Source organism: Phascolarctos cinereus, unplaced genomic scaffold (genome assembly GCF_003287225.1).
Source record: "Phascolarctos cinereus isolate Bilbo 61053 unplaced genomic scaffold, phaCin_HiC Scaffold_5;HRSCAF=322, whole genome shotgun sequence".
NCBI lineage: Eukaryota > Metazoa > Chordata > Mammalia > Diprotodontia > Phascolarctidae > Phascolarctos > Phascolarctos cinereus.
The window spans coordinates 335,396,936-335,423,913 of NW_027555958.1; the positions used below are offsets into that span (position 1 = coordinate 335,396,936).

General features: G+C 37.5%; 1 protein-coding gene across 1 annotated transcript in view; it reads right to left on the minus strand.

Annotated features, from left to right (window-relative positions):
* Window positions 1-26,978, minus strand: part of PCNX2 (pecanex 2) — a 363,956-nt gene that overhangs the window by 313,025 nt on the left and 23,953 nt on the right. The window contains 1 exon segment of the mRNA XM_021000480.2: window positions 17,020-18,318. Within this exon segment, the coding sequence (XP_020856139.2) occupies window positions 17,020-18,318 (1,299 nt within the window).

Sequence of the window (26,978 nt, forward strand, 5' to 3'; positions counted from 1 at the left end):
TCTCCCAGACCATCTCCCCTGCAATAGCTACTCTCTCCTCATTTCCTCATCTTGACCCCCTTGATGAATCAATTTAACTATAAAATGTTCCTGAATCACTAGCCCCCTTATCATTTTGCCAATTATGCCACAGCTTTATATCACTCCCACCATTTGTCACTTTCCCTCCTATGTGTGTTGCTGAACAAAAGTGGAGAAAATCATAAAACCTTTCTGACTGGGTCTACTACAAATTTATATTACACAACCTCAAATGGGCATTCCTTCTATACCGGCCAAATTAATTCACTTTCCCACTCCACAGTAGCTCTTCCAACCTTTTCATCTCTCTTCAAACTTCACAAGGTTCATCCTTCCCCTACTCTCTCCCCTGAGAAATTTGTCCCATATTTTATAGGAAAAAATCGAGGCCATTCACCATGAGCTCCTTCTTCTCTCTTTCTCATCTCATATCACTCATTTGCCTTCTGTCATTTTCTCCTATTTCACCCCTGTGTCAAACGATGGCCTTACTCCTTACCAAGGTTAACCCTTCTAAGTGATCAAGCAATTCCTTCCTTCCCATCTCTTCCAACAGATTATTCCCTTTCATCCTCACTCTCATTTGTCTTCAATCTGTCCTTGTTTACACACCCATTCTCTATTACCTACAAACACACCTATGATTCCCCATCCTCAAAAAACCCTCAATTGATTCTACCTTCCCCACTATCATCTAATTTCTCTCCTGCCCCTTCTGATTAAACTCCTTGAAGAGGCCATCTACAGTAGGTGGCTCCATTTTCTCTCCTCTTATTCTCTTTTTAACCTCTTATAATTTGGCTTCCAACCTCATCATTCCACTGAAACTACTTTCTACAAGATTATCAATAACTTTTAGTTGTCATATCAAATGGTCTTTTCTCAATGTCATTCTCCTTAGCCTCTGTGCCTTCTTTCACACTGTTTGTTACCCTCTTCTCCTTCCTATTCTTTTCTCTCTAAATTTTTGGCACACCACTCTCTCCTAGTTCTTCTCCTACCTGACTGACTCTTCTGAGTCTCCTTTGCTGGATCATCTTCCAGACCATGTCCATCATCTGACCACAGGGTTCTGTCCTCAGCCATCTTTTCTTCTGCCACTATATTATTTGGTTATCTCATCAGCTCCCATGATTTTAACTACCATCCCTATGCTGACAATTCTCAAATCTACTTATCCTGCTCCAGCCTCTCTGTTTACCTCCAATTTTGCCTCTCCAATTTTGCCTTTGAAACATCTCAAACTGGATGTCCAGCACACATCTTTAACTCAACATGTCTTTTCTCCTATTACTGTACAAAGTAACACAATATTTCCCCTATTACTGTACAAAGTAGCACCATTCTCCTGGTCCCTCAAGACTCCTCACATAGACTCTTGCTACCTCTCACCCTCCATATCCAATCTGTTACCAAGGTGTATCAATTTCACCTTTGCAACACCTCTCAAACATAGTCCCCTCTCTCCTCTGATATTGCCATCACTCTGGTGCAGGGTCCCATCACCTCATGCCTGAACTTTGCAATAGCCTGCTGGTGAATCTGCCTGCTTTTCTCTCCACTCTAGTCAATCTTCTATTCAGTCACTAAAGAGAATTTCCTAAAACTCAGGTCTGACTGTTTCACACCAATGCTTAGTAAACTTCAGTGGTTCCCTATCACCTCCACCGCCAAATACAAAATCCTCTGCTTGGAGTTCAAAGCCCTTCATAACCTAGACCAATATTACCTTTCCAACCTTCTTATACCTTATTCCCTTCCATGTACTCCTGGATCCTATGACACTAGCCTCCTGGTTATTTCACAAACAAGTCACTCTATCTCTTGGTTCTAGGCATTTTCTCTGGCTGTACCCTGTGGCTGGAATACTGTGGAATGCTCCCCCCTCATTCTTTTGCTTATTGTCTTCTCTGGTTTCCTTTAAGTCCCATCTTCTACAGGAAATCTTTCCCAACCTTTTGTAATTCCATTGCCTTCTCTCTGTTAATTATTTCCAATTTATCCTTTATATAGCTTGCTTGAATATAACTGGTTGTTACTCTCCCAATTAAATTATGAGCTCACCGAATGCAGAGACTATCTTTTGCCTTTTTTATATCTGTGATGCTTAGCAAAATGCCTGTAATATAGCAGATGTTTAGTAAATGCTGACTGATTGAAAACACCAAAGTTCCTTTCAAGATGCATCATTAGGAAAGCCCACTAAACTGGATCCAAGTTCCTGATAGGTTACTTCCTAGTGTGTGTGTGTGGGGTGTAAATCAGATTTCCTTTTAATGCATACATTCAATGTGTTGATGACCTAGATTTATTGCCAAGTGTCATTTTAGAGAATCATTATTTATTTTAGCTGATAAATGCCAATAAATATCTCCAAAACATTTTTGCAAGCTACCCATTAGAATTAGCTCAATAGAAAAACGTTTAGATTTCATCTGTCACATTTTCTAGGTTTATTGTCTGTTTTTAAACAATATTCTGACTAAATGCAATGATAAATAGACTTAGCCAAAGATAAGCACCATACAAAAATGCATGACCCTAAATATACAAGTGAGGTAAATATTAATTTATTATATATATATATATATATATATATATATATATATTATATGTATATCAGTGTACGTATATATGTACATATTGTGTGTGTGTGTGACCCCCTACTCAATGTGTATATATGCTTGCAGCACTGTCTCACTGGGTTTTCTTAAAAAATATTTTAACTTCTTTGTGTCTCAGTCTTTGCAAGTTCAGCATATTTGCTTTTCTGGTACATGGCTTGTCATAGCTATAAAAACTAGAACAACTGAAATTGAGCTACAGAAAATAAATATAATGTAAGTTCTTTGAGAACAGATACAGTTTTATCCCAAAGATATTCTAAAAAATGGAAAAGGATCTACATATACAATATAATATCTCTTTATGTGGTGGCAAAGCTTTGGAAATTGAAGGAATGCCCACCAACTGGTGAATGGCTGATCAAGTTGTGGTATGTGAATGTAATGCAATACTATTATGTTATAAGAAATGATGAGCAGGCAGACTTCAGAAAAACATAGAAAGACTTACATGAATTGATGCTGAGTGAAGTGAATAGAACCAGGAGAACATTGTAGACAGTAACAGCAACATTGTGTGATGAACAACTGCAATTGACTTGGCTCTTCTCAGCAATACAGTGACGTAAGACAGTTCCAAAAGACTCATAATACAAAATGCTGTCCACATCCAGAGAAAGAACTATGGAGTCTGAATGCAGATCAAACATACTATTTTCATTTTTTTTGTTTTTCATGGCTTTTCCCTTTTGTTTTGTTTCTTATTTCACAACATGACTACTGTGGAAATATGTTTACATGGTTGCTCATGTATAACCTATATCAGATTGCTTGCTGTCTTGAGAATGGGGGATGAGAGTGAGGAGAAAAAAATTGGAACTAAATTTTTTATAAAATAATGAATGCTGAAAAGTTTATTTGCATGTAATTGGAAAAAATAAAATACCACTTCCAGAAAAAAAAAGAAGAGGGACAATTCTGATTTTTGTATGTGTATCCTCTAGTACAAATGATGGTGCCTTGAACACAGGTGGCACTTTTTAATAAATATTTGATGGATTTGAACGAAAATTTCATATGAATTTGACAATACAAAATATAGGATAGTCTTTTTTAGGGGTATTGTTATTGTCATCACTTTCATCAGTATTGAATTGCTGCCTTGCAAAGAAAGGACTAGACTAATAAAATTTTTGGAACCTGATAAAATTTGGGGCTTATAGAGATAAATTATAAAAACAACACCCTAAGGTTAAAATTTGAAGATGAATTAGATGATATAATTCCATGTGTCAGAGTATAAATCTTAGAACACTTACAAGAGGACCACAAAAATCTTCTAGGCATCATAAGAAGTATTGTCTTACAGTATTCTCTTTAGTTCTCCTGGCTTTGCTTGCCTTCCAAAAGTAAAAAGACTCTGCTAATTCTCATCCTTCCTGCCACTGACCCATTTCCTTCTTAAGAACATGGCTCCTTCTTGTTTTCACTCTAACTTTTTATTTTGGATACACATACACACATATACATGTGTACATACACATATGTATGAACATTCTTATACGTACATCTATATACATGTAAACACATACATATATACAATGTGTATGTATGTATATATATAATGTATATGTGTGTGTGTGTTTGTGTATAATCCCTTTAAAATTCCCATTCCACCATTTTGACTTGGATCATAAGTTCATAGAAAAACTAAATGTTTGAGCTGGAAGGGACCTTAGAGGTTATATAATTGTTTTACAGTGTTGGTGAGGAAAATGAAATCCAGAAAAGTCAAATGAAGTGAACCTTCCAAGTCACATTGATAGTAGTAAAACTAGGGTCACACTGGCTATCAAGACTTAAGACAGTCTCCATTTCCCATCAATCTTTTTGTCTTTTCTCTTGTGTGCCCATCCAACCATGTAATTTTCATGATGTCCTGTTTTATGGAACTTGGGCTTGTCAAACTATTTAGCAACTATTTAGCAAAACCAGAAGTCAGGTAGACAGACAGGTTGATGATGAGTATAGATAACATTCATATAGTCCTTTAATCTTTTTAAAAATGCTTTGCATACATTATCTCACTTGATCCCTGTAGCAACCATGTGAGGTAGATACTACAGGTACCATTATTGTTCAAACTAGATTATGCTTGTCCTGTTGCCTCCACTTGATCACTCAACTTTTAACACTCTCTCTGTCCTCAACCCTTCACAGCTTTGCTTCAGTCCCAACTTCTCTATCCACATTTACCTCTAAATAGACCACAAATGAAATTCTCATCATTAAATCAAATGGCTTTTTCTCAGGCCTCATCCTCCTTGAGTTTGCTAAAGCATGACACGTTATTGATTACTTTCTCTTTCTGGATGCTCTCACTGTTAAGACTGAGAATCCTTAGTGGATAACAGATGGCTATGTGGCAGGACATAACACTTCCACAGCTATCTGCAACTATTAATGAAGTCCCTGGGATATTTAAAGTGTCAGCCCATTCAGTTGATGCTAGAATTAACATAATTTGCCATGGTGGGGGGGGTATGGGCCTTGTATGTGATTTTGACAGATCTTGGAGCAGCTATTTGAATGTACAAAATACAATGGGGTGATGAAGAGAAAGAATGGGATATGGAATACTTATCAGACACATTAAAAACTGGTTAAATATTGGGGAATACCAGACTCTGTGCTAGGTATTGGGGACAAAAAGATAAAAATGAAAATAGACTCTGATCTCAAGGAATATACATTACAAAGTGAAGAAAAAACAAAGATAAGAAAATATAAGCTATATACTAAGCAAATGTCTTATTTAAGCTTTTTTGGGGGGTATATGATAACAATAGGGTACATGGAAGTTTCTAAGGTTAAGCATGGGCTAGTGATACCCACCTGTGTATCTAGGCAGTGAGGTGGTGTCTCACAGATCCTGGTGTCCATTTCCATCAAATGAAATCAGCATTTTGGGAGCTATGATGGCCATTCCCTGGCAAATGTAAATATCTGATTGGCATAGATTTGGGCCCATGGTAATCTTCTACATGAAAAAAGAGCACCTGGTTGGGGTGGGGTGGGGTAGGAGTGAGAGGGATGAGTGGACATGGAATTTAGTGAGTGACTGAGCTTGAGAGTGTATAAGAGTAGGTACACATTATTTACCTTCCTTGAATTCCTGACATATCATGCTCTCCTGGTATTCTTTCTATGTCTTCAAGCCCTCATTTTTTGTCTCCTTCATTGGCTTCTCATCCACAAGCTATTAATGTTAAATACATGGATCTGCTTCTTCTCTCTTTGTTCCTCTTACTCTTAGTAATCTCTCTCATTCCCATAACTTCAATTTTTACCTGTCTATACATGAATTATGGGAGAAAATAAAGGAGCTAGAGGGGGAAAACAGTGGAGAGTAGAGTATGGATTAATGGAGTAAACATTCCAGCAATACTAACTTAAGATTATACTAAAATTAGAAATGCAAATTAAAACAATGAGGTTTCACCTCATTCCCAGTGATGACAGTAGAAAAATAACAATTGCTGGAGGGACTGTAGAAGACAGGTATCATTCTGGAAAGCAGTTTGAAACTATACCCCAAAAGACACTGAATAGCACATACCTTTTGACCCACCACTGGGGTACTATACACCCCAAAGAGGTCAAGAACAGAAAGAAAGAACTCTTATATGTCAAAATATTTATAGCAACATTTTTTGTCATAGCAAAGAACTGGAAACAAAGTGAGTAGCCATCAATTCAGATATGGTTAAACAAATTATGGGATATAAGGTAATGGAATACTATAGTGCAATAAGAAATGACAAATATGATAAATTTTGAGAAACCTAGAAAGATTTGTATGAATTGATAGAGCATAAAATGATCAGAATCAGAACAATTTACCCAATGACCACAATCGTGTAAAGAAAATAGGTCCTAATAATGTCAATACTCTGATAAATGCAATATCAGTTATGACTTCAAAAGACTGATTAGGAAACATCCTTCTCAATTCTTGACAGAGAGGAGATGGACTTGAGGTGAATTGGCCTGACAAATGTGTTTGTTTTTATCTATACTTAGTTGTTACAAAAGGAGGGCTTCTGCTTTGAAGGGGAATGGGAATTGGTGGGTAATAATAATGATGCTAAAAAAGAACAGAAACATTTATAAATATATAAAAGGGAGCAGAAGAAGTTCTGAAGGGGAGAGAAATGGGGCAGTTTTGTTATTGGTATGTTATATTTAATATATACCTAAAAACTATTCATAACAGAAGTTTTCAATTTCATATATAATCCTTTTCTGTTTCTTGTATGTTGGAATGTTCATGCTTGTTGAGTCAAGTTTATAAGCATTTACTAAGTGCCAGGCACTAAAGCAAGTGCTGGGGATACAAGAAAAGGCAAAAAATATCCTCCTTCCAAAGAGCTCACAGTCTAATGGGAGAGACAACATGCCAAAAAATATAAATGATAGGTATAAAGGATAAATTGGATATAATCAATAGAGGGAGAGCTGGAAAGGGCTTTTTGCAAAAAGTGGGATTTTAGCTAGGACTTGAAGGAAGTCAGGGAAACCAGGAGACAGAGAAGAGAAGGGAGAGAATTCTAAACATGTGATACAGTCAGTGAAAATGCACAGAATGGAGAGATGGACTGTGTTATTGGAGGAACAGGAAGGAGGCCAATGTTACTGGATTTTTGATTAAAGTAGAGGAAGACTGGAAAGGTAGAAAGAAGCCAAGTGAATATTTGTTAAATTGATTAATAAAGGAAATGTATAAAAAAAATCTCATACGGGCTAATCAGAAGAAAAGAAAATAAATGAGGAGTTCAAGAAAGATTACAAACTTGGCATAGAGGCATAATAAAATAGAAGTGGGATATTTGATCTGGATATCTGTTAGAACATGTTCTCTGTCAAGAACAGAGCAACTGATAAATTCTTAGCTTGCCTTAATTATATTTAATTATGCAAAAATGTGGGAAAAGGAATAAGGGAAAATGTTATTTTGTATTCTGATTCTGATCAATATAGAGTTGCTGAAGTAGAAATGACAAACTTTGGAAAGAAGCAACCATTCTATTTTAAGGCAGCTAGGTGACACTGTGGATGGAGCACTGGAAGTCTTGAGTTTAAATTTGACTTCAGACTTTTACTAGTTGTGTGACCTTTATACCAAATAACCTTTCCTTGCCTCATTTTCCTCTACTGGAAAATGGGGATAATAACAGCACCTACCTCACAAGGTTGTTGTGAAGATCACATGAGATATCTGTAAATCACTTATGGTGCCTAGAAAATAGTAGCCAGCCCAAGAAAGATGGGAAACTCTTGAAAGTGAAATTCCATAGTAACCAAAGGTACCATTTACTATGAAGAAAACAAGGGGGAGCTACCTAAAGAGACTGGAAGGCTTCTATCAACCACTTCATATTTTGAAAAGACATTGCATATGGAAGCCAGGGGAGGTGAAAGAGAATGAATGCAAAAGCATCACAGCAGTTCTGTAAGAATAGTGTCAGAAGCACTAAAACTTAAAAGAAGATGAAACTGGTATGAATAATAGCAATGGTGAAAAAATTTTTTTTTTTTTAGCTGTTAGTGGAAGATCAAAAAAGGGGCAAGACCACTACTAGAGGTAGACAGAACAAATAGGAAAAGACAGAAACGTCCAGGTTTGTTTTCTGTTTTTCTTGATCTTAAGGGGCAGCATGTTTTTTTTTAATAGAAAGCAAACTGAAATTAGGATACCTGGGTTCAGGTCCCACCTTTGACACAAATTGACTCTGAGCAAATCATGTAACTTCTCAATGGCCTAAGAGTCTCTCTAAAGACTGTAATTTGCAGATAAGGAGTCAAACTGCATTGGTAGAAGTTTCTCACCAAAAGCATCCTATACCTATGAAAGTATAAATTCATTCTATTTTCCTATCCCTCTCTTTTTCAATGAGAATGCTCTTTGAACTGAAAAGGAAATAAAAATAGCAAGAAGTTGAAACCTAAGATAAAGGAGGAGATGTTAGAATACTTTGTGACCCTTAATGACTTCAAGTCAAGAGCACAAAGACAAGTTGTGTCTCAAGGTTCTAGAAGATAGGAGTGCTGAGCTATTGTCATTTCTCTTAGAAAACTTATGGAGCATAAAGTGCTTCACAAATGAGTAAGAGCAATTTTTAGAGTGTAATAGAGCGTGCAAATATAGATTGATGAGCAAATGGATGCAGAACTGCTTTAATGATTAAGCACAAGGAGTGGTAAGTAATAAGTCAATATCAACTTGAAAGGCCTCTAGCAGAAAGGCTTAGTAGTCTTTCCTTGGCTGTTCTGTTCAGAATTGGTATCAATGACCTGTCAATGTCACGATTATCAAATTTGGAAGTGACACGAAGCTGGGAGATACAGTTAACATGTTGGAAGACAACATCATGACTTAAAAAGATCTTGATGGGCTAGAACAATGGGCTGAATTTAGCTAGATAAAATTGAAATGAGTTAAATATAAACTTATACGCTCCAATAAATCAATTGCATAGCATTGGATGGAGGTGATCTAGCTAGATAGCAATTGCATGAAAAATGAACTGGGAATTTTAGTGAACTGAAAGGTTCAACAGTGTGATATGGTAGCCAAAAAAGCAGTGCAATCTTTGGCTGTACTGAAAAGCCTAATGCAGGGGGGCGCAGCCAAGATGGCTGAGTGAAAGCAGTGACTTGCTTGAGCTCTCCTCGAAACCCCTCCAAATACTCATAAAAGAAATGGCTCTAAACAAATTCTGAAGCAGCAGAACCCACAAAAAGACAGAGTAAAACAAATTTCCAGCTCAAGACAACCTGGATTATTGAGCAGAAAGGTGTATCACACCGGGCTGGGAGCGCAGCAGGCCACAGCAAACCTGGAGCGGCCTCAGAGGACTGAATCGCGGGCAGCTGTGGAGATTTCCAGACTCCTCAATCCACCAATGCCAAAGACAACTTAGAAGGTCAGTGGGAAAAGTCTGTTTCTGTCAGTGCTGAGAAAGGAAGGCAGGTTTTCAGCTCCATTCCCCAAAAGCGTGGCCCTGGGGGTGGCCACTGCTTCCTGAGCTTCCTACCCACAGACTGAGGGGGAATCCAGTGGCTGATCAGAGAGGGATCGCAGGGATCTCTTTGCCAGTGCTGAGGCAGGAATCTCTTGCTTTGCCCCTGTTTGGATCTGGGTCACAGCTCTGGGCAGCTGTGCTGGGGTGAGGAGGAATGCTGGCTTGGTGGAGCTTGTAGTGGCTGTGGAGAGGAGCCCCTCCTCACAGTTACAGGACAGAAAGCAGTACTTGTGGTCACTAACAGACCAGAGCACAGGCCAGGAAAGGAGTAAACACCTCGCCCCTTATCATACCACCTTGGAAGAACTGAAAATTTACAGGTCCCTACAAGTATCTCTGAAAACAGCTGTACAAACCCCCGAAGCTTGGGACAGTACACTCTCCACATTGGAAGCAGACTCTTACCTTAACAAAGAGTTTAAAACTCAAGTAATTGGCCAGGATCATGAGCAAGCAGTGCAAAAAGAGTCAGACTGTATTATCTTACTTTGGTGAGAAAGAAGATCAAAATATACAACCAGAAGAAGACAACAAAGTCAAAGCTGCTACATCCAAAGCCTCCAAGAAAAACATGAATCAGTCTCAGGCCTTGGAAGAGCTCAAAAGGGATTTTAAGAAGCAAGTAAGAGAAGTAGAGGAAAAACTGGGAAGAGAAATGAGAGTGATGCAAGAAAATCATGAAAAACAAGTCAACAGCTTGCTAAAGGAGACCCAAAAAAATACTGAAGAAAATAACACCTTAAAAAATAGCCTAACCCAAATGGCAAAAGAGGTCCAAAAAGCCAATGAGGAGAAAATGCCCTAAAAAGAAAATTGGCCAAATGGAAAAGGAAGTCCAAAAGATTACTGAAGAAAATACTTCCTTAAAAATTAGAATAGAGCAATTGGAAGATAGTGACTTTATGAGAAATCAAGACACTGTAAAACAAATCCAAAAGAATGAAAAATTAGAAAACAATGTGAAATATCTCATTGGAAAAAACTGACCTGGAAAATAGATCCAGGAGAGAGAATTTAAAAATTATTGGACTATCTGAAAGCCATGATCAAAAAAAGAGCCTAGACATCATCTTTCAAGAAATTATCAAGGAAAACTGCCCTGATATTAGAACCAGAGGGCAAAATAGAAATTGAAAGAATCCACAGATCTCCTCCTGAAAGAGATCCCCAAAGGAAAACTCCTAGGAATATTATAGCCAAATTCCAGAGTTCCCAGGTCAAGGAGAAAATATTACAAGCTGCCAGAAGGAAACAATTCAAGTACTGTGGAAACACAATCAGGATAACACAAGATTTAGCAGCTTCTACATTAAAGGACTGCAGGGCATGGAATATAATATTCCGGAGGGCAAAGGAGATAGGATTACAACCAAGAATCACCTACCCAGCAAAACTGAGTATAATCCTTCAGGGGAAAAAATGGTCATTCAGTGAAATAGAGGACTTTCAAGCATTCTGATGAAAAGACCAGAGCTGAATAGAAAATTTGACTTTCAAATACAGGACTCAAGTGGAACATGAAGAGGTAAACAGGAAAGAGAAATCATAAGAGACTTATTAAGATTGAACTGTTTACATTCCTGCATGGAAAGATGATATTTATAACTCATGAGACCTTTGTCAGTATTAGGGTAGTTGAGGAAAAAAATTATATGTATGTATATGTAGATAGATAGATAGAGGGCACAGGGTGAGTGAAGATTAAGGGGTCATATCTGGAGAATAAAATTAAGGGATGAGAAAGATTATACTTGGAGAAGAGAAAGGGAGAGGTAGAATGGGGTAAATTATCTCACAAAAAAAAGAAAGAAAAGTCTCTTACAGTGGAGGGGAAACAGGGGAAGGTGAGAGGGAATGAGTGAATCTTATTCTCAAGGATTTGGCTTAAGGAGGGAATAACATACACATTCAATTGGGTATGGAAATCTGTCTTACCCTACAGGAAAATAGGGGGAGAAGGGGACAAGAGAGCAGGGGGATGATAGAGAGGAGGGCAGATTGGGAAAGGGGGTAATCAGAAGTAAATACTTCTGAGGAGGGACAGGGTCAAAAGAAAGAATAGAATAAATGGGAGGGCAGGATAGGATTAAGGGAAATAGAGTTAGTTTTTCACAACATGTCTACTGTGGATGTGTTTTGCATAACTGCACATATACAACCTATATTGAGTTGCTTGCCTTTTCAATGAGGGTGGGTGGGGAGGGAGGAAGAGAGAAAATTTGAAACCTAAAGTTTTAAAAACATATTTTTTAAAAAAATGTTTTCACATGCTACTGGGAAATAAGAAATACAGGAAATGGGGTACAGAAGTCTATCCTGCCCTACAGGAAAATAGAAGGGGAAGGGGATAAGAGAAGGGAAGAGAGATAGAAGAGAGGACAGACTAGGGGAAGGGATATTCAGAATGTATGCTGTCTTGGGGTGGGGGGAGGGGGGGTGAAAATTTGGAACTCAAAAACTTGTGGAAGTGAATGTTGAAAACTAAAAATAAATAAATTTATATTAAAACAAAAAAAAAGTCGAATGCACAGATCAAGTTCGATGGTGGTCCTACCTTGCTCTGCTTTGGTAAGACTACTATACATTATGTTCCTTTATGGACACCACATTTGAGGAAGGGAATGGAGAAGTTGTAGAATATTCAGGGAAGGCTGACAAGAATGATGAAGGGACTCAAGAATATATTATATAAAGATTATCTAAAGTAATTGAAGATGCTCACCCTAGAACAACAGACTTAGGGAGAACATGATAGCTACCTTCAATAATCTATTTTTTTCATATGGAAACAAGATTAGACTTTTTCTGTCTGGCCTCAGAGGGCAGAACAAAAAGCAGCAGGTAGAAGGTTGTACTGAGGAAGATAAATTAAAAACACATAAACTAAAACTTAAATGAATTATAAAATAAACAAAATGAAAATTATCTCATAATTAGAGCTCTTAAAATGAATAGGTTTCCATTGGAGACATTTAAAAAGAGGTTTACTGACCATAAATCAAGGATGTTGTAAAGAGGATAGCTGCACAAATATTAGTGAGATTATTTTTATTTTTGCTTTTGTTGTTGTTGTGGCAATCGGGGTTAAATGTCCTGCCCAGGGTCACACAGCTAGGACGTGTCAAGTGTCTGAAGTTGGATTTGAACTCAGGTCCTCCCAACTTAAAGGCCAGAGCTCTATCCACTGTGCCACCTAGCTGCCCCATATTAGTGATATTATTGTGACTCCCAAATTTCTATTTCCATCCTTGACTTTTATCCTGTGCTCCAGATCCAAAGTTAATACGGGTCACAGAACATGTCCATGTGTATGTCCTTCCTGAACCTAAAAATTGGTATGTCTAAAACCAAATCCATTATATCCCTTAAAATCTGTTCTTTTTTTTTTTTGATGTCACTATATCTGTCTTTGACAGCCATTTACTTAATGTTTTAATTTCAAAATTTGGGATTTATCTTTAGTTTTTCCTTCTTTTAGTTACTAAATACTTTAACTTCTATTTCTACAGAGACAGAGATAGAGCAACTAGGTCATGCAGTAGATAGAGAGCTGAACTTAGAAGTCTTGAGTTCAAATTTGACCTCAGACACTTCCTAGCTGTGTGACTCTGAACAAGCCAATTAATCTCTCTCTGACTTAGTTTCCTCATATGTGAAATGGGGATAATAATAGTATTTAGCTCCCAGGGTAGTTATAAGGAGAAAATGAGATATTTATAAAGCATTTTGCAAACTTTAAATCACTATATAATTTCTGGCTGCCCATCACGATAATAATCATGATCATAATCATCAAGATCATCATCATCCTTTCTGTTATATATTTTGTCTCCATATGCTTCTATTGCTCTTGCACCACCTTATTGTAGGCTTTCATTACCACTCATATGCAACATTAAAATAGCTTTCCAGTAGATCTTTTTTTTTATTTTCTCTCCACTACAATCAATTCTTATCACTGACAGATTTATCTTTCTTATGCATTCTTCTGGTCATTTCACTCATCTGCTCAAAATATAAATAGTAGATTTGGAGTTGAGTTAGAATCTTAAACTCTACTTACTACATCTCTGGGCTTTTTTCAAATCTGTAAATTGGAGGAATTGGACTATATTCAAGGCTCATCACAGACTTGGCCATCCTTTCTTTCTCATGTTGCTTCATATATGTGTTGTATGCTACAATCAGGCCAAACCACTAGCTCCTGAAAAACATGCCCTGTACTTTTTCATCCCTATTATACTTTTGGCTCAAAATATTTCCTATGCCTAAAATTACCTCTTCCTTCCACCTACACTATGTACCACCTATTGAATTCTGGTATATTTTTGAATGTTCAACCAAAATATTATCTCTTCCATGAATCCTTGCAGTATGGGCCTTCCTCCCTTTGAATAAAATAGAGTCCTTTGCTTTCATGTATTTTTTCTACTCTGTTTTGGTTTTTTATCCTGCTACAAGATGATGAGTGTAATGAGGGTGGGGACCATGTCATACTTAGAATTTCTATTTCCCCTACTCCTTAATATACTGCTCTACCCACAGCAGGCATTTAATAAGTGTTTGCTTAATTGAAAAAAATGAATCCGAGTTATTCAGAGAGAAGTTGAAGATGGAAGGGATGAAATGGAAAAATATAGCTATTTTGTGGAACAAATTGTGCACCTTTCTTATAAAATTTCAATACTAAAAATTTTTAGCTTTAAATTATATGAAAAAATCATTCATGGGAGGATTTTATTTTCTTATAAAACTATTTCCAACCCTCAAGTATCATATGGATTTATGTAGATTTTTTATTTTAACTTGACAATTGTAACTCTTAGACATATATTGTAAATGAACAATGAATTGGACCTAGAATTGAATAGTATGAGAAGAATGGGCTGGATTGCCTTTGAGAAATTGCAAAGTCCTTTTAATGACCCTGAAATTCCCCCTAAACCAAATTCTCATCTCTTTAATACCAAATATTCTTTTGAATGTTGTATGGCAGAAAGTAACAGGACATTCCAAAATCCAAAAAAAAAAAATTAAAGTAGAGGCTGATTCTGAGGACAACAGAGAGGCAGATAGTAGGCATATGCAGGCTACATTATATGACAAACATGAAATTCCTTACAACAGAAATATCATAAGACACATCATCAAAAAGTATGATTGAGAAATAACACAGGTTGATCATATAGTGAAAATAAGTGATAACTAACAAATAGCTTACATGCTCCATAGGCTCAAGGAAGGACCTTAATATGTCAGGTGGATGCCCTGTGTAGATCATACAGAAGGACATGGACAAGAATCTTTTTTGTTTTGTTTTCCTTTGGTGAGGGAATTGGGGTTAAGTGACTTGCCCAGGGTCACACAGCTAGTAAGTGTTATGTGTCTGACGCCAGATTTGAACTCAGGTTCTCCTGACTTCAGGGCTGGTGCTCTATCTACTGTGCCACCTAGCTGCCCCAACAAGAGTCTTAAATTGATAAGTTGCAATCTACATCACTGGAGAGAAGACTTCTTATTAATGTGATCCACCTCATGGAGTAATAACATAATCTATCAAGAGAATTTTGAACTTATAGGACTGAGAGATTCAATTTCAAAATAACTGAAAGCATTTTCAGGCAAAAGTCTAGCATGTGAAAGGTGGTAGGACTTTAAGTATGATGTTACAACAATAATTGTCCCAAACCAAAAGCCTAGCTTCCAGGAGTCTGGATCCAGGTAAAAGAAGAATCCAATAAAGAAGATCCTGGAGACCTAGAGCAATCAGCCTCTTAATCAGTTGAGAAACCAAAGCCCCCTTTGAGTCTGTAGCCCAGCAAAAGGCTACACAAATTCTGTCTACAAGAAACAGACACAAAAGGTTATTGAACACATAGAGATGCAGTCACTGAGCCAGGGGATCACTGACATCTTTGATTTGCCTGGACCTTTAAGACTAGGAACATCTGCAAAGGTGGGATTGGCCAGGGAAAATCTAAGTCATCCTATGCAAAGACTGCAATTCATCGAAAACTTCTCTCATAAGAAGCTCTTTTGGGTGGCATCTGGGACCCCAGTCTATTTCTACTCCATCTGCTTCAGTTTTTTATTGTACACACAGCTTCTCTCACTCACTAATCCATCTTCTTAATCCCCTTTGTGATACCACTTTGGTCTGCTACCCCAACTGATCCTGTTGTATGCCCCTATCTGGGACCAAGGCCTTATTGCTTGTCTTGCCAGTGATCTAACCAGTTTTGATCTTGTTCCTTCTCCCTGCTTCTCATGTAAAGTACTCTGTTTCAACTATCTCACCAGTCAGTCTTTCTATCCTAATTGAATTTTTATCAACCCAACCTCAACAAAAAAGCAACAACAATTCAATTCTATTAGAAATGATTAATGATTAATTAGAAATGATTAAAGGAAAGGGGGTAAGGGGCAATTTTCTAAGTTTTGCAAGTATAGAGACAGGGAAAATCTGACTGCATGACAGAGAGGTGAAGAGAAATATTCCAAAGCTGGGATGGTACTAATTTTTGTTTTTGAAATTTCTGGGAAGAAAAAAGTAAATCACTTTGTAAAGAGTACAAGGGGTTGGACTAGATGACCCTTTTTACTAGATCCCTTTCAATTTCTGGATTCTGTAATTCTAAGTCCCAGTAGGACAGTTAATTGTAGAGTGCTATAGGACTGACTGCCATCTTAGCTGAGGCTTCAATGCATCCTAGGCATCCAAAAAATCACATTAGAATTTGGAGGGGAATTAAAGATAATCTAATCCAATCCCTTAATTGTACAGAATTGGAAGCTGAGGCTTAGAGAAATTGATTTGCCATCTGTTAAGTGACTTAATGATTCTTAATCTCTTCCTTATAAAAGATATAGTCTATGATTTGTGATTCTGTATATGATGAATAGATTTCTAATTTCATAAAGGAAGTCAACAGGAAAATAGAATTAACATTATATTTATAGTAAATTTTTATGAAATGCACTTGCTCTTTAAATGAAGAAATATGTTTGTCATTTACCGTCTTTAGTAATATGCACTTGAAATTGTTCTAATAAAGAAAATTAATAATATATATATATACACCAGAATTATAAAAATATTTTTCCACAATCCAAGAATAGCCTTAATATCATTAAAATAATTTAAAATAATTTAAAGATCAGAACTTTTTTAAATGCATCCCAGATGGAGTTCAACATTCAAATATTAGAAACTTTCATTATAAATCTAAATAGCAAAGGGTTTCAGAATGCCTTTCTCACTATTTGACAAATTTTCATTGTGAAGAGGCAAAAAGTAAATAATCTCCTTGCCTTCTTTAGATCTAAACAGTGCTGAACATGACTCATACCTCCAATGACCCCTTTTTCTTTGATCAACTCTGTTGTGCCACTGGATGGATTAGATGCCATCACCTTGGATGTATTAATAGATTCCAACAGGGAGACAAATTCTAGAAAATTGGATTCATTTGGAATTTGCCCTTCCTTAGCCTCCAGGTCAGATTTAGAAGTTGGCAATGTCTTCTCCTTATCACTTGAGAGTTCTGTGGGAGTTTTACTTAATAGAACATCTGTCCCACTATCCACACTGAGGACACGGGCATGTCTTTTTTCATGGGCTGTTTTACAAGATGATGGGTCAAGACTATCTTGCCCTTCTTTGTCCACTTCCATTTTGCAAGTCAGATTAGATGCCACCGGAGGAGTTGTTTCCAAATCGCCAGTTGGGGTAACATTGCATTCCTTTGCTGCGTTGTCCAGCTCTCCAGATTCATAGCCAGAGCACGGATTAGAAGAAATGTCCACCATTAATCTCTCTGGAGTCTTTTCTCTTTCACTGATTTCTGGACAAGCATTACCTTCACCATCTTCTGACAATTCAAAGGTGATCACAGGAATTCTGATCTGTTCATTGCTTTGAGGATGGGTTACATCTGTGACAGATGGGTGAGCATCTGGTCTTGTTCCCATTTTCTCTGTGCCATTCACTTTCAAATGTAGAGAACTTTCTAATTCAGTCATGGAGTTGGGAGTACTGCTCATTGTGATAACTATTTTGATGGGTTCATGCAAACTCAAAGGGTCTCCAGGGAGAGAACTATCAACAAGAGTGATGGCAACCTCACTGTCAGAACAGTCAGCTTCCTCATTTAAAGATTGATCTGCCTGACAGGAACTGTTCACGGGTTCTTCCTCTGCCTGTTTGTTGATGACAGTGTTACACTGAGGACAGCTACTGCTCAGGCTGTCCTGAGGGGATCTGCTTTGTAATTGTTCTCCTTTGGAACCCTTTGACTGGCTTAAAGGTTCTGTGATTAGCACTGAATTCTCACTTCCCCAGGGCTGTAAAGCAATACCAGTTCCTAGTACATCACATTGAGACAAGGAGAGATGTGGTAACTTTTTCATCACCTCTTTGCCCACCAAAACATCCTCTGATCTGTGGTGGTGAGGAGGCTGTACCTTTTCTTCTTTTCCTCTTGTTTCATTATTGATCACTGTTTCCATGGCAACTGGCTTCACTAATATTGCTGCTGTAGTCATGGTATCTGACATGTTTGCTGTAGAGACAGGTAAATTTTCTGTCTTGATACATGGTGAGGTAGATGACATTGGTGCTACAGGCTGATCTTCTGATAGAATGACACCTGGAATAGACAAACACTCTTGTCACCAGCAGTGCGCACTGAAAAGTCACTGACCAGCACCTGAAATGCATAGTATCCCAATGCATCAAACACTAATGAAAAGTAAAAATAAACTAGCTTCAAAGACAGGTGAGAGCTTGAAATGGAGGAGAGAAAAGCCTCCATCATGCAGCTGCTTTAAAATTACAATCTTTAATTTCATTCCAGACACCCAATTTCGTACCTTATGCCACTTGGTTTTTGTTTCATGGCTGAATCTGAAGGAGAATAATTATGACTTGCAAATTTGTATAAATGTTTCATGGAGCATCGAAAGCACTTTCACATATGCTAACAAACACATTTCTGTTGGTGATGAAAACTGCCTAAAACCAAATTTATTTCTTTCCCCCAAAAGCCAGTTTTTCCTGCTGAATAGAAAATTCTATGACTATAAATGGTGCTATTATTCTCCTAATCTCCCAAGTGTAATACCTAAGTATCTTCATACATTCTAATCTCTCCCTTGAGCTCTACCAAGCACTTTAAATTCTTTCTTCAGGATATTTCTCAGATTTGTCCTTTTGCTTCTTTTTCCTCTACTACCATCTTAGTTCAATTGAAATAAATAATAAGAAGTGAACAGCCAACAAGGCACAAATCAACTGCCAGTCTTGGAGTCAGAAATACCTGAATTTAAGTCTGCTTCTGACATTCTAGCTGTGTGACCACAGGTAAGTTATTTAACCCCTCAGGGAACTAAATACAGTTATCTCTTCCACATGAAAGTGGTTAAGGGTGTGGCGCCTCTAGGATCTGGAAAAACCATATAAAATTTTTTGGCCCTCTCTTCATGGCACAGAAATAGTCTGAATTTTTTCCTTTTCTTGTTATGAGGTGTTTGCAATGTCTTATTGTAAAATTTGGGTTGATATTATATAATACTATACATATATTTTATGCATTTCTGAGTTTCTAAACTTTTTGTGTCATCAGCTGGCTTTTGCATGTTGTCTGCAAAATTTCTAACAAATTCCCATTTAATTTCTTATGATGATTTGTGATATATAGAAACCATGATGGGGAAAGTTGCAATGTGGAAGGGATAACTATAATTCTTTAAGACTCTAAGTTGTTGATTAGTTGACAATTTAAATCAGTTGAGGAGGTTTCCATACTTGGAGTTCCCCACACTGATTAAATCACAGGTTTGGTAACAAAAACTCAAAAGACAGGCTTTAGAACTTTAAGTTCACAAATCACTTTACGTAAATTATGTAGTTACATAGATCTTATACACGTTATATAAGCTTCAAAATAACTATGGGAAGTCCTACAGACATTAATAGTCCTATTTTACAGGTAAAGAAACTGAGGCTCAGAGAGGTCAAATCTCTTGCCCATTTAGCTGGTGGCAGAGATTGGATATGAACCCAAATTTCCTGACTACAAGTTCAGCACTCTCCCTACCATAATATATTTTATAGAGTACTTATTATAGGCAAGGTGCTATCCTAGGTACTGAATTTCAATACCATCTCCTAATATTTCAAATGGATTGGATTCATTATCTCTAGTCTATTCCTCTTAGAATTTATGTTGTACCTTGATTCCAGATTAATATTTATAAATTAAAATTAAAACACTACTTCAATCATCTCCCTCTCCTGAACAAAACCATTCAATGCCTCCCTGTTTCCTATAAAGTCAAACTCCTTAGCTTAGCAGTTAAAGTCCTTCACAGTTTTGCCCCTATCTTTTCAGTATTATCTCCCACTACTCCTCTAAATATCTTCTCCACTATAGCTGTGTGACCACAGGCAACTTATTTAACCCCTCAGTGAACTAAAAACAGTTATCCCTTCCACATGGCAGTGGTTAAAGGTTCAGCACTGTTCTAATAGTCTTCCACCCTCCCCAAATGTGTTGGTTTTTTGTACCTTTGAGCATGTTATTTCTTTTACATGGAATTTATTTTCTTCATCACTTCTCTATCACCTGCTGATATGTAATCCATTTAGTGCACAGTTGAAACCTTATTTCCATCATTAAGATTTTCCTAGATAACAAATTCCCATTCTCTCTCTCTCTCTCTCTCTCTCTCTCTCTCTCTCTCTCTCTCTCTCTCTCTCTCTCTCTCTCTCTCTCTCTCTCTCTCTCTCCTCTCTCTCCCTCTCTCTCTGTGTGTCTCTCTCCCTCTCTTTCTCTCTCTCTCCTTCTCTCTCTCCCTCCTCCTCCTCCTCTTCCCTATTTCCCCCCTCCCCTAAAATCCTAAATCCTTTATTATTTGTAGGATATCACTTGGCATTTACATAATACTGGAGGCATGTGTTTTATATCACTAATTAACTTATAATCAATCAACAACCATTTATTAAGGACTTACAATGTGTCAGGAACTGTTCTAGGTTCTGAGCACATAAAGACAAGGAAATCCTCTTATTCTTCCCTCATTTTAAATACCTAGAGGGCAAGGACTGTGTTTTATTATTTTTTTGTCAGCTACTCCTACTTATCTCTGATACTACACCCTAGGTGTGAGGGAAGAAAATACTTTAGAAATCATGTTCTGAGCAAGATGTTGTATTTTGGTGTTGCTTTTTGCCTTACTTTGTATCTCAAGTGCTTAGCACAGGTCTTGGTCCATAGTAGTTTTTTAATCATAATAATAACTAAACATTTATATAGCATTTACTATGTTCCAAGCACTATGCTAAGTGTTTTACAAACATTATCTCATTTGATCCTCATGTGTGCTAGCTGCTATTATTATTCCAGTTTTACTGATAAGAAAATTAAGGCAAACAAAGTTAAATGCATTGCCCAGGGCCACATAAGCTAGTAAGTGTCTAAAGCCATATCTGAACTCAGGTTTTCCTGATACCAAGTCCAGTGCTCTATGCAATGTACCATCTACCAAATTAATTATTATTAAATTTTTCTTATCAATGCTTATCAATAATTAATAATAGATAGTTGTCCACTTGTTGGCTTGACATGTGAAGTAAGCAAAATTTGTGGACAAAATATAATTATGGGACACAATCTTAGCTAACTGACCCAATCCAATGAACAAAAGGACTAGTGTAAATTCTATTGAACCTCTTCCAGAAAACACAACCACACATACACAATGATGCCCTATTGTTCATATCTTAAGGGAAGAACACACAGAATCCACACAAAATCACATAGAATGCAAGATCATTATGAGAAGCCAATAGCACTGTGGAAGCTGGAGCTACTTCTGACTCAGTCCCAATTTGTCTTCTCTTCTAAGTACCTAAATGATGGTGCAAAGCAACTAATCTAAACAGTCACCAGTGACAGTGAAACTCTACCATTGTCTTTTAAGTACCACCTTCAATCATTGTCCTATATCACAACTGAATATCACAACATTCATTCACTTAAACATCCATTCAACAAACACTTATTAAGCACCTACTATCTACAGAGCATTGTCCTAGCCACTAACAGGGGAGATTTAGATTTTAAATAAAGTATGGTTCCTTTCCTAATGAAGGTTACAGTCTAGAAGCTGGCTAAGTCACAAAAATGGATAACTGTAATATAAAATGTTTCATGAAAAGTGCATTAAACTTCAGAGGACTTTATAGTGAAACATATCTCCTGTGTCTCAGGAGAGAGGTATTGGACAATACATGCAGGGAGGCTATGTTGATTTGTTTTGTTTCACTGTTCTTTGTTATAAGGGGGCATTCTAATTGGGGGAATGTAGGCCTTGGGAAGGAAAGTGATGTAAAAAAGGTGGCATTAATAAAAGATTCTTTAAAAAGAAAAGTGAATTAGAACTTCGTTCTGCACCTTTATATGTGAGAGCCAGGCTTAACCTAGGAAATGGCATTTTACTTGTGCTTTAAAATAGACACAGCTAAGTGGTACAATGGATAGAGCACCAGCCCTGGAGTCAGGAGGACCTGAGTTCAAATCTGGCCTAAGACACTTAACACTTACTAGTGTGTGACCTGGGCAAGTCACTTAACCTCAATTGCCTCACAAGAAAAAAAAATGGATAAAAATTCGATAAGGAAAGAATGACAGGGAGGACATTTCAAGCATGAGGAATAGCATTTTCCCACATGGAGGTGGAAAAGTTCAGGGTTTGTTCACACAATAGACAGTCACACAGAGACACCCCTACTCTGATTTGTAAATTCCTCACATAGGCATTTAGGCAGGCTCCAGACACATTTCCTTTACTACCTTGCCAGAGCAACCTTGTCCCCACAGGAACAATCTCCTCTTGCTTCCCCTTTCAAAACTTCTCAACTCTTGAATCATAATGAAATCATTTACTGCCATTGCTACTGGGAAAAAAATGTGTCAGTCTACTCCCCTGCGGTACTACTCACCAAAACTGTAACCTTCCAAGCCAAAATATCTCTCCCTGGGTACCACTCCCCAACATGTGTTGTTTTCACTTATTAGAATGTAAGTTTCTTAAGAACAGAAACGTCTTTGTTTTACATTCAGATCCCCAGTGCTTTGCACATAGTAAACACTCCATAAATGCTCATTCATTCTATTCATTTATTGAGAATCTATAACTAAGCAGTTCAACTGGGTAGTATCCTCTTCCTTTCAATCATTTCCCTCTTTTCCTTTTACTGTTTGCAACTAGATATTCATCAATTTTAGGTCATCCCCAGATGTTTCTTCTGCTGAATGCTCCTGTAGAAAGTCATACAACTGTGCTAAGTCCACTACAAATAAATATATTTAATCTCAACAGGATTCTTGGTGCTTCAAAGTAATTGGTTTATTTTCCCTGACCTATTTTCCTCTGTCATGTTCTTTACAGGGACTACCTTTTACTATCTCCTCAAGGCCCCAATGCCAGCTCTCTCAGTAGATGACCACATCTCCTACTTCATAGAGAAAATGAAGATGATCTGCTTGTTCTTTCCCCCTTTTTTTTTATTTTGGATACCTCCAATTGACAATAAATGAAAAGAAAATCATTTGTAAAGTGTCTACCAGGTGCTATCTAGGCACTGGAGATACAAAGACCAAAACAGAACAGTGCCTACCCTCATGGAGTTTATGTTTTGTCAAGAGAGACACAGAAAATATATTCATAATAATTCTTTTGTTTGGGGGGGGTGAAGGGGAAAGCCCTAGTAGCTGAGGGAATCAGGAAAAGCCTCATATAGAAGTTAGAGCTTGGGCTGAGTCTTGAAGGAACCTAGGTATTCCAAAATGTAGAAGTACAGAAGCAGTACATTTCAGGTATGGAGGATAGCTGGTGCAAAAAAGGCCCTGGAGTCAGGAGATGGAATGTCATGAGTGAACAACAGCTTGAAGGTCAGTTCGGCTAGAGATTATCAAGACATATTAAGAGCAGCAAGTTGTGTCTGGTAAGGATCTGGCTCAACCCAGGAGGGGTCCACTCCTCCAGCAGAGACACTGTTCCCTAGGGGGCGCAAACTGGAAGAATAATGGAGTGACTCATCTGTCACTGATATCATATGCTATAGCGAGCCTCCTGAAATAGAACACAGTCTGTCCAAGAGGGTAAATCTTCTCAGTTCCTTGAATTCTGCTTCTCTCATCCCTGGCTCCCACTTTCCCTCTGACTCCTGGTGTGTGCCACTTGACCAAGTAAGAACTGTGCCAATGAGCTGGCAAAGAGAATCACAGCAGGAAATTTAGTTATTTTAATGTATTAATACTGGGATGGTAGACAACTGATTTACAGAATAAAGTACAAACATTACCTATGTTGTCATTCAAGGCTCTCAAACCCAGGCCTAGGCTTCCTTCCTAATTTATCTCCCACAAGTCTCCCTGCAGGTAATCTTCACTCTAATGTTAACTGAAAGGTTAATTGATTCATTGGTTGCTACCAAACAAGCAAACAAGCAAATGGATTAAGGGTCTACCACATGCTGAACACCGCTACCTGCTGGGGAGAGGAAGACAAAAATGAAAGTTTTGCATTCAAAGTCCTGACATTCTAAAGAAGGAAACAACGAGTACATCCATAAGTACGCACAAGGTAAATGCAAGGTTATTTGGGAGGAGAGACATGAGCAGCTAGGAGGACCAGGAAAGATACCATTCTCCTTGCCTTGAAGCCTCTCCCCCTTCTCTCCGTTTCATCCAAATCCTGTCCTTCATGCAAACCTTGCTTTAGCTCCATGTCCTCTGTGAATGCTCTCCTTACTACCCCAGTTAGATGTGATCTCTCTTGCCTCCAAAGTGATAGCATTCATTTGACATTATTACCGTATGTGAAGCTTTTTGGTTGTTAACTAATTCTGACATTTAATTTAGCTTTCCAAAGAGAGTCTAATTTCTTTAATATCAGCTTCTACCTCATACCTCTTGCTTTTCCTAGCAATTAGCACAATGCCTTCAATCAATCAATAAACAAGTATTTATTAAGTGTCCATCAGGCTTATATACTATTCTTGATATTTGTTAGGCATGGTTCTAGCCCTGGAGATAAAAAGATACAAATTAAATATATTTTCTATCAAGGGAGACAGTGGGCACATAAATATGAAACACATACAAGATAATTACAAAGTAATTTTGGAAAAGTGGAAGGCATTAATAGCTGGGGAGATCAGGAAAGGCTTCTGAAGAACATAGGGAATATTAGGAGGCAGAAGTGAAATGGGAGTATATTCTAGGTATGAGGGACAGCCAGTGCAAAAGACAGAAGATGGATTGTCATGGAAAGAACATCAAAAGGTTAATTTAGCTGGACCATAGAGTGTGGGAGTGGGAAGAATGTGTAACAAGATTCAAAATGTTAGCCTGGGCCAAGGGGTAACAAGCTTTAAAAATTATACAAAGGAGCTTATGATTGGTCTTAGAATCAATAGGAAGTTATTGTAGTTTACTACTATGTTCCAGATATCATGTTACACGCTGGGGATAAAAATACCAAGAAAGCAGGAAGGAAGAAAGGAAGGAGGAAAGGAAGGAAGGAAGAAGGAAGGAAGGAAGGAAGGAAGGAAGGAAGGAAGGAAGGAGGAAGAAGGAAGGAAGGAAGGAAGGAATGAAAGAAGGAAGGGGAGAAGGAAGGAAGGAAGAAAGAAGAATTCTTACTTTAAATGAACTTATATCCTATCAATTAGAAAGCTACTGCAGATGATAAGGGAAGAAAACAACAGGGTGGCTTTGTGGGTTTAGAAATGGGGGGGGATGTGAAAGGTAGTGTGAAAGTAAAAATAGCAAAATCTAACAATTAACCAGATGTGTGACATGAAGGAAAGGGATGAGTCAAGGATAACACAAATTGAACCCAACTAACTGATAGGATAGTATTACCCTTGATATAAAAAGGGAAATTGGGAAATGGTTTTGGGGGAAAATATGAGTTCTTTTTTTAGATATGATGAGCCTGGGATGTTCAATTTGAAATATCCAATAGTCAGTTGGAATTGCAGGAATGGACATCAGCAGAGAGACTAGGAACACATACACACACACACACACACACAAACAGATGTATAATGCACACACATATTTGAGAATCCTCTATATGGAGATAGTAACTAAATCTATGGGAGCTGATGAAATGAAATGAGAGAGCACACAGAAAGAATAGAAGAGGACTCAGAGTAGAGTATTATACATAGATAAGTGTCTGCCCATTGATTTGTCTTTAATTATGTGCTGCTTTGTGACATGTCTTGAAATACTGGTTTGTTCCTTCTCTTCTCTCCTCTAGCCTTCAATGCCTCCCTCTCTCTACCCTCATTCTCTCAGTGGAGGACCTCATCTGTTTCTTTACTGAGAAAATTAAGGTCATTAGATTTGAGCTTGGGCGCAGCTAGGTGGTACAGTGGATAGAGCGCTAGACTTAGAATCAGGAAGACTCATCTTCCTGAGTTCAAATCTGGCCCCACATACTTACTAGCTAGTGTGACCTTGGGTACCCTCAGTTTTCTCATCTGTAAAATGAACTGGAGAATGAAATGGTAAAACACTCCAGTATCTTTGCCAAGAAAACCCCAACAAGGGTCATGAAAAGTTGGACACAACTGAAAAGTGACAAAGATTTGAACTTACTCTTTTCCCATTCTTTTCATCTCAAAACCCTTTGACATCATTCCTCACTATCTCCTCCATTCCAAAGTTTCTAATACTGAAGTATTCCTTTTCGGTATGTTTAATATGTTTGTACATCCAAAGCCCACATCAGACTGCACTCTGTTGTGGGGAAGGGGGAAAGGATGGGGAGGAAAAATTCTCGAACTCAAAATTTTGTAAAAGTGAATGTTGAAAACCAAAAACAAATAAACGAACAAAATTTTAAAAATTAAAAATATAAAAAGAAATACTGGTTTGTTCAAATGATTGTTTCAAGGGTTCTTAGTGATCCTATCATTTTACAACTACTCCATTTATTTTTAAGATGAAAAAACTGGGGCCCAAAAATCTGTATGACTTGCCTAAGGTCAAATATTTAGAAGAAATGTGATTAACTAGGATTCAAACTCAGAAATTCTGACTCCAAATCTCCTGCACCATGCTGAGAGTATTTCACATAGGCATTTCTTATTTCTCTAACTACAATAGTTAGTATATCAACTGTCTTTTACATTACTTTGCAATCATCCCAGAGCCCAAGACAACATTGGGTATGAAGCAGGGACTCATGAAATTCTTGTGGAATGACTGCTGAATACAATGCCAGTTTG